Raw genomic sequence first — 8,820 nt, 5'->3', positions numbered from 1 at the left:
CTGCTCACATCATCATCAGAAGAGCCGTCGCTCAGCCCCCCAGCGTCAATTGCGGCCACGTATCGGTAAAGCTCCATCAACTTGCTGGACGACTTCTCGACTGCGCCCGACCAGCTGTGCGATGCGGACACTGACGTCGCGGGCGGGACCACTCTCCGCATCTTCTTGCCGCATGACGGCGTGCATGTTGAGTATGATAAGGCGCTCCTCCAGCGTGAGTGTGCGTGTGCGCTTGCTTGTAACAAAGGATCGTATTTCCGTGAGCAGTGCCGAGGTCATTGGCACGAGTGTTCGCGGTCCCATGGCTTCAACGCGAGGATGTGAAATGGACCAAAACCTAGTTAAACGATTTCGCGCTTTATGGTCTTTAACGTATTTTCTACGAAATTCATCTGTCACTATTCAACTTAGAAGGTTATTGTTTGAAAGGGTTTAGAATACATTAAAATTGGAGAGATATGGATAAAATGTGCTTGTTCTTTAATGTTCAAAGGCTATCAATTTATATAATTAAACTTGAAATGACCTCTTAAACCTACACACCAAATTTCGTCAAAATTTGATGTGGCAGCGAGCTGTGCCAGGAAGGTTGGATGCCTTCGCTCACTGTCAATCTGGTGGGTGACTCATTAACGCTGTAAAATACTACTACCAAAAGCCCACGGCTAAACGAGCCGCCACCATTGCAACATCACAGTTCCTATGAACTGATCAAGTGAGCTCTTGTTGCATCACGATCAACTGCGGACGGACGGGACATCGTTTGTAGCCTTGTCGACATGGTCGCTCGTTTGTTGCATGCAACTACTTCATTGCCGTAACATTTCCTTTGGCTCTCCGCGGGCTGACGAATAAAGTTATACATTCGTTCCTTGGTTACTCAACTTTCCAAAAATTCCATCAACGAACTCCAAAATTCCGTGATTGCTTGACCAGAGCGACCACGAAGCATCATTCACCGCCGCCGGACACACAACGGCATGCCTCCGCTACCTCCGCTCGCCGCGCTGGCTGTGGGGTGCATTGGGCAAAGTTTCCAGCTTCGATGACAAAATTCAGTCTTGAACTGGGCACGGCAGAGGGCAACACTCGACCCCTCCGCGCAATGGATGCAATCGAGCGACTTCATCTCCAACGCTGGTGATCCTTCAAGTACACCACAAACTAGAGCAACCTCGTGCTCTTGGAGCTACCGCCGTCGAGTTTACAATGGCATGTGATGTTTTCCCCGTCCGAATTTATTCACATCCTCAGGTGGCGACCAAAACCTCGTCAGCGATACGAATTTTGCGCTGCTCCCTGTTGCTGCTGTGCGCCGCATATTCGTGTGTTACCCTTGTTAGGCCATGACCTTGTTATGATGCGTCAGACCCAAGAAAACTGTGGTAACCAACCATGTTTGGCTCGTGTTCGATCACAGTGCAATCGACTCCATACAGCGCTGTGGGCTGTACAATAGCTCCACCCCGAGAGCGTGTTCGGTTGGCACCTGCTCATTCGACCAACGCCTATAAGGACCAGATCATTCAACTTCACTGGAGCTGTCGTCGGGCGTCGTTCAGGTCCACGAGGTTGTTGTTGTGACGGTCACGGGGGGAGACGCAAGCGCACAAAGGAGTAAGAAAGTTCAGGAGGCTGGTCTTCAGGGTCAGAAATTCTCAGCTTCACCAAAAGTATCACAGGGGTAGTCGAGGATCATCTAGGCTAAAAGTAAAAACTAAGGCTCGACGTCTAGTCTTTAGATCGACTATCTGTCGTCAGGTGAACTAACTTACTGTTAATGACCATCATCGTCATACTCGCCAAGGACGATCGAAGACCCGATGATAGCCCCCCCCTCAACCGTCGAGGTACCAGAGCCGCAACGCCACCCGTCATGGCCGAGTTGTACTGTACAGGGCCGCTCTTTTGTCGCGGTGTGTTTTACCGACAGGACTTCTACGGGATACCGAAGGTCCGTAGAGTGCGTGTCGGAAAGACGGTCATTGGCGACTAGTCCTGGATTAGCTAGCCCCCCAATCCGGAATTGAGGATGGGCGAGTCTACGCGAAAGCGACACCAAGTTCCGTCACCCTCATGTTGACGACCACGCTGTCGTCACGTGGGGTGCAGCGGCGGGGGTTGTGGACCTCGACCACAAGAAGCTACTGGAGTGGTCGGACCTACCTCTCCTTCGAGGGACTGGCTGTGGGCCGACTGTGTGCTTAGACGACGATAACATTTAACTTGACTTTCCATATTGCCGGGGAATACAGACTCCTGTTTGTGTTCTCTTTCTCGCCCTTGCCCACGCCACACGTACCAAGGTATTTTTGACGAAAATCCCCGTGACACTTTCCGAGGACATCGCTTTGTCTGTGGCACCGTTTCCGACACCCCTGTGTGTTCGGGCCAGACACATTCAATGTAGTGGAGCACAGGTTGCGTTTCATCGAGACCTGCTGGCACACCTCTCGTTCCAAGCGTTTCGAAAGTGCCAGCGCTCGAAGTTGGGAGCCAGCGTGCACCCCCAATGGGGGAGGCAGGCTCGACGAGGGCCCTTGCATCGGCAGTTGGATCTTGTGGCCGGACCATCGACGGTCGGGACTGGGCATGTCACGATGAACGCAACGACGTAGCCTGTACAGGACGAGGTGTTGGCAGAGTGGCAGAAGCTGTTGAGCGAAAGTGTTAGGCGAAGACGCCGACACTAACTCCTTACATGTCGTTGCGATGGATCGTTAAGTTACCCGGGGTCGTGGTGACTTCTAAGCCCTACAGGATGCCAAAGCTCGAGCGTGTAGTTGTCGCTTCAGCCAGGGCAATGTCAGCGAATGTGTCCCAGTTCGGTAATGTCACGGAGGCAAACTGGGGGCCCAGGCTCCGAAGCACCATCTCGTGTGCCAAGAGGAGTTTGGGGTTCCTGTTAGTCCACCTATTCGTGGCGTCGTGCTCAGAGTACATTTGCGGGATTTCAACGCCTTGAACGAAGTAATAATGCTACCCCAGTTTCATCGCGAGTTTTAAGTACAACGCTTTATCGTCGGCCGTGCGGCCGAGCCAGGTTCGTCGCACCAGTGGGAAGTCGTTGGGGCAATTCAGAGTGGGAAAACAATTGAAGATGAAGGGCCGACGACGAAGTCTATGTGGGTATCGCTGTAGAAATTCGAGGGCTCTGGGGGGGGCCGGGGAAGGTGTCGAAACGGTATCGTAGGAAACAATGTCGTCGTGTAAGTTGTGCCGATGGACATTGGCGATTCAACTGGAATCGACTCTGGCGACCATTGTCCGCTGGCAAAGGATGCTGTGCGTGCCGCCACGGCTTATCGCCTTCGCCATGTTCTCACATCAGTGTGGAGTCAAGATATTGCCACAATGATGATCCAGGCGACGTGATAGTTGAAAGATATTGCTTGGACATGCGCACCTGCCCCCAGGGCGTGTCTGCGCGCATGTTGCATGGTCGTGCATGGGCGTAGGTGCAACTGCTCCATGTCTCACAAAGAGAGTCGACTGTGACTGCGTCAATCGTTGGTACGCCATGAACGTTTGTTGCAGGTGCTGCAAACGCTAGGGGGTGAGGGCGCTCGTCCTTCGCGCTACTATGATGCCACGTGACACTCAAAGTGCAAACAAACTTTGGGCGGTCTGATCGCAGGTCAGATACCAACCCACTTCTTGGCCAAACGATTCCTTGAACCGGACTCGGCATAGCAGTGTGGAGAGAGCCTGCATTTCTATTGATTCTGAACATCGACAGTCGTCGCCGAGTGCATGGAGCAGGGCCCACCGTCGAGAATGCGGCTAGTGTGGTTGGGGAACAGGTTCATTGTTACACGCGGTAAGCCCAGGCGGAGCTGCAGCTTCATGGCAAGTTGACGGTGCCGAGAATACTGAGGAAGCCCGCTGGATGGAGCAAGAAATGCGCTGGTGTCGGAATCAACCTTGCGATTCATCATGTAGACAACCTTCACTACATACTCGGACATGGCGTGAGGTCCGCGCATTTTCTGGTCCACGAAGTGACGCCTCCAACCAAATGCGAGATCATGCAAGCGTGAGATGAATCAGTCAAGCACCAAGTCTAGCAACGGAGTTGCGAAGAATTCGATGGCTAGCAGCAGGTTGGGTCCGAATCCGAGTGCAAGGTCAAAGTGCCTCGATTTGTAAAAGAATGCCAAGAGGTCCCCTCGTCGATCGGTGATGGCGACGACGTCGCCGACATCATGACTTCGTTCCTGCACTTGTTGGAACGCTGATGCGACCTCAACGAAGGGCTATCGATCGCAACCTTTGAATTTGTCCTGGCGCACGGCGGTTTCCAAGAGTTGCGACGCTGTGTGAAACGGGTCCATTTCGTAGTGTCTAAGATGGAGCAACAGTCGTTAACGACCTGCATCAGTTTCTGAGCAAGCGAAGAGGGATCGCCGTCAAGGCAGGGCGGCACAAACGCACATCAGGGCGAAAACACAACTAGGAATCGCACACAGCTTGAGATTTCGACAAGAGGGCTAGAGTGATCGAACCAGAGGCAGCACAAGGCCAGTGTGCTCGTGAGCTCTTAAATAGGATCGATAGTCAGTCCCGTGCTTTAAAAGGTCAAAGCCTTTGAACTTGCAGGGAAGGCAACTGGCGCTGGGATGGTGCGGACCGCCGTTTCAGGCCCTGTTGTTGCGCAGAAGGCGTCGGGTGAAAATATATGCAATACATCGAGTAGATCCGCCGATTGAACATGACAACGTGCCTATACCGCAGCATCATGGCGTGTTGTCTCGATTTGAACTAGCTCTCATCTCCGTCATGTCACCGTGGCGAGTTTCAAGCATGGTATTTGTGACCGCCACCACGTTCGACACGTGCCTGGTCGTTCCCACCAGCACCTTCATGGTGCGACCGGTAGATCCTCTCGACGTTTTACCGCCGAGCGAGAGAACGGTATACTTTTTCGATGACTCTCTGCGCTTCGACGAGTGCTTGAAGGCGTTGTGGATGGCGATGTGCACCAAAAGCAAGATGCGTTGCTCTTCCTCGGAGAACGACTGTCGGTGCTTGGCGTACAAGTGGTAGTACAAAGCGCACAGGACGACCAGGACGAGGGCCGAGATGACGCTGGCCTCGTCGTCTTGTTGAAATGCAATGACGGCGACCGCATTGAGCACCCACACGACAATCGCAAACGCAGCACCGACTCGCCCGAAAGGGCTGACAAACAACCGCGCTGTCCTTTTGTGATGCTTCTTGAGGAAGAGATACCCGAGGCACTGGGCCACGTACGACATGAACGCAAACAGGATGCACGTGTCGTACACAATGGTGTCCAAGGTCCACTCGTCGACGACGAAGCAAAGGATGAAGCTGGCCAACGTGCCGCTCGCGAGCGCGTTTACAGGTGTGCCGTATGACGTGTGGCGGCGGGACAGGACTGTCGGAAGCAGCTTGGAATTGGCCATCGCCACGAGGATGTTCGAGTACGACAACATGAAGCCTTCGGCCGTGGCAAACGTGGCCGGGACGGCCAAGAGGGTCGCAGTCTCGCTAGAGATGTTGAGCATTCGGGTGAATCCGCTGTTGAGCGGAGACAGTTCGGCAGACAACGTCGGCATTCCCGGAGGAAGGAACAAACAAACCAAGTACGTCCAAATAGCCGTGACAAGCAGCGTGACCATGCTCCAGACCTGTCCTCGAGGGACGGTGACCTGGGGTGTTGGCACGGTGTTGCTCAGTGTGTTGAGCGACTCGATCCCAACAAAGAACCACGCGGCTTGCGGAGAGGCTTTCATGAAGGCCGAGAACCCTCCCACCGCAACGTAGTCACCTTGAGCTGGCTGATGGAGCTCAACGAACGGAAGAGAACCCACACAAAAGAGGAGTATAATCCCCAGCGAAATCGCCGCCATCGCGCGATTCCACATCCAAAACGGACGGCCACCACGCGCCACAGGCATACACGCCACCAGATATGTCAGCGCCCACACCAAATACTTGTACTTGGTAAGGACGGGCCACTTGTCCGCCAGCATGCGACAGAGCGTGAGGCATGCACATGTCACGTACAGGATGTACTCGAGGGTTTCGCAGCACCCTAGGAGAAACCCCACGAAGAAACCCAACGTGCAGCGTCCGAGGCCGTACGCGCCGCCCGCGAATGGCATCATGCTCGTCATTTCGGCCATCGACAACGTCAGGCAAAGGTACGCTGTCCCCATGAGACTCACCGCGACGCCGTAGCTGACGCTTCCAGCAGCCAAACCTTCGTTCCATGAGAAGAACTGGCCACCAATGACGACGGACACCCCCGCGGCCCAAATGTCTACGCTCCTCGGGTACATGATGCTTGAAATGGATGGAGGTCAGTTGCCGCGACGAGGGGATCCCTGTTATGAGGGTTGATTTGTTCATGGAGACCGAAATACATCATGAAAAGGGCGTTTTGGCAACGTTGTTTCTGTTTACACTGGTGATATATCACGCTGACTTCGCCCGGTTGTCGCATGGCGTTGTGCTGCCTATGGTTCGATCACTTTAGCCCCCTCGTCAAAATCTCAAGTTGATGATGGCTAGTTGTGTTTTCGCCCTGATGTGCGTGTGCGTTTGTGCCGCCCTGCCTTGACTGCGATCCCTCTTCGCTTGCTCAGAAACTGATGCAGGTCGTTAACGACTGTTGCTCCATCTTAGACACTACGAAATGGACCCGTTTCACACAGCGTCGCAACTCTTGGAAACCGCCGTGCGCCAGGACAAATTCAAAGGTTGCGATCCGATAGCCCTTCGTTGAGGTCGCATCAGCGTTCCAACAAGTGCAGGAACGAAGTCATGATGTCGGCGACGTCGTCGCCATCACCGATCGACGAGGGGACCTCTTGGCATTCTTTTACAAATCGAGGCACTTTGACCTTGCACTCGGATTCGGACCCAACCTGCTGCTAGCCATCGAATTCTTCGCAACTCCGTTGCTAGACTTGGTGCTTGACTGATTCATCTCACGCTTGCATGATCTCGCATTTGGTTGGAGGCGTCACTTCGTGGACCAGAACATGCGCGGACCTCACGCCATGTCCGAGTATGTAGTGAAGGTTGTCTACATGATGAATCGCAAGGTTGATTCCGACACCAGCGCATTTCTTGCTCCATCCAGCGGGCTTCCTCAGTATTCTCGGCACCGTCAACTTGCCATGAAGCTGCAGCTCCGCCTGGGCTTACCGTGTGTAACCACGAACCTGTTCCCCAACCACACTAGCCGCATTCTCGACGGTGGGCCCTGCTCCATGCACTCGGCGACGACTGTCGATGTTCAGAATGAACAGAAATGCAGACTCTCACCACACAGATATGTGGCTATGAAAATTGTGTAGCCAATACACGAATTTACAACTTTATTCACCAGCACCCGGAAAGCCAGAGGAAGGCAATCCACATGACGTAGTTGCATGCAACAAACGAGCGACCATGTCGACAAGGCGACGAACGATATCCCGTCCGTCCGCAGTTGATCGTGATGCAACAAGAGCTCACTTCATCGTTCATTAGGTACTGTGATATGGCGGCTCGTTTAGCCATGGGCTTTTGGCATGTTAACGCTCGATAGGTTGAAGGAGTGTGTTTTCATACATTATCGCACGCGTTCACATACAAACTGTGCTGTGCATTATGAAATTGCTCGGCAACGATTTCTGGCATCATGCAAAACGTTTGACGGCAGCTACAACAAAACCGGAAGCAGTACAAAGTACGTATGGCGTTCGAGGGTTGGGTCGCCAATCGAGCACGTGTCCAAGACAGCGTTCGGCGAATTCGCCGTCATGGAAGGCACTCGGACACACCACGGCGATTGGGATGAGCCGTGCACGGCGTGCTGGAGCTCGTAGAACAAGAGCTTGCTCACGGCTGTGGTGTACTGGAGAAATCGCCAGTGTTGGCTCACATCCGAGGCGTTGCAGGGCGAGCCGCCTACAAAGTGGTGTCCCATGTCTACAATCCAGTGGGCGTACAAACACAGGTGTGTAAAGTTGTTGCGGAGTTGGTAGGTTGACTGGTCTCGGGATATCCGGCTGACGGTCCACACAATGAACGGGTGCGGCTGCACGGTTGCGACCGTCGCCCCGATGTCCAACATTTCGATCCCGTTGTCGTCTCCTGTCACAGACAAGAACTCGTTGTAGAGGCCGATTGCTCCTTGAGGAAGTTGTGAGGTTGTCACGAGCGCTGCATGCTAAATCACGAACGCATGTAGTGTCACCAGTGGCGCGGTATGGTCGACGCGCTGGGCGGAGTTCAAAGCTGTGCAAATGGAAGCCACGACAAGGCCAAAGCTGACATGGAGCGCTGCCATCGTCATCCCTTTGAAGGAGGTTGGAAAATGGAGATGCACCATTGCAGCGCGGCGAGCTGTAGTGTTCAGCTCTGTTGAGCGGTTGAAGAACCGATCGAGCTCAAGTTGCCTCGACTGCTGTGGCGTCGAGTGCTTGGACTGAACGCAAGGAATCTCGGTTCTTGGCAGACACCGCACGCAGCCGCTCACCATGTTGAATCGACGGCAGCGGAAGCAGTCTATGCGATTTGCAGCTTCTTGCCTGGATCACCTACTGTTGAGCATGTCGCCAGCTGTGTTACGCGGGCACAATAGAGAGCAAACGCAGAGCTTCGGCTGCTTGCTGTCCGAGAAAAATCTCCACCGCAGCTCTCTGGATATTGCTGCCCTGCATTCACACCCATAGCCCCATTCGACAGACCCTCCACCGTGGCCGCCCCAAATATACGGGGAGCGTTGCACTGGATGTCACCCCAGCTCTGCTGCTGAAGGCTGTATCGGGCCTGTGCAGCCGGGGACTTTGTAATTTCGTG

The 8,820-nt window shown here is 53.9% G+C and overlaps 2 protein-coding genes across 2 annotated transcripts; both read right to left on the bottom strand.

Moving 5' to 3' along the window:
• Positions 1-4,712: 4,712 nt before the first annotated feature.
• On the bottom strand, positions 4,713-6,308 carry H310_10051 (hypothetical protein; the record flags this gene model as incomplete). Its single annotated transcript, XM_008876289.1, has 1 exon — positions 4,713-6,308. One exon carries the CDS (start codon positions 6,306-6,308, stop codon positions 4,737-4,739), a length of 1,572 nt encoding a protein of 523 aa, XP_008874511.1. The 3' UTR covers positions 4,713-4,736.
• A 1,370-nt stretch (positions 6,309-7,678) lies between these two features.
• Positions 7,679-8,205, bottom strand: H310_10050 (hypothetical protein; the record flags this gene model as incomplete). The annotated part of the gene is made up of 2 exons (XM_008876288.1): positions 7,679-8,151; positions 8,202-8,205. The coding sequence occupies 2 exons, from the start codon at positions 8,203-8,205 to the stop codon at positions 7,679-7,681; spliced, it is 477 nt and encodes a 158-aa protein (XP_008874510.1).
• Positions 8,206-8,820: the final 615 nt, after the last annotated feature.

This window comes from Aphanomyces invadans (genome assembly GCF_000520115.1).
Source record: "Aphanomyces invadans strain NJM9701 unplaced genomic scaffold supercont1.24, whole genome shotgun sequence".
Lineage (NCBI taxonomy): Eukaryota > Oomycota > Saprolegniomycetes > Saprolegniales > Verrucalvaceae > Aphanomyces > Aphanomyces invadans.
The sequence above is the reverse complement of the archived record's forward strand: the minus strand, read 5'-3'. Positions and strand labels throughout refer to the sequence as shown.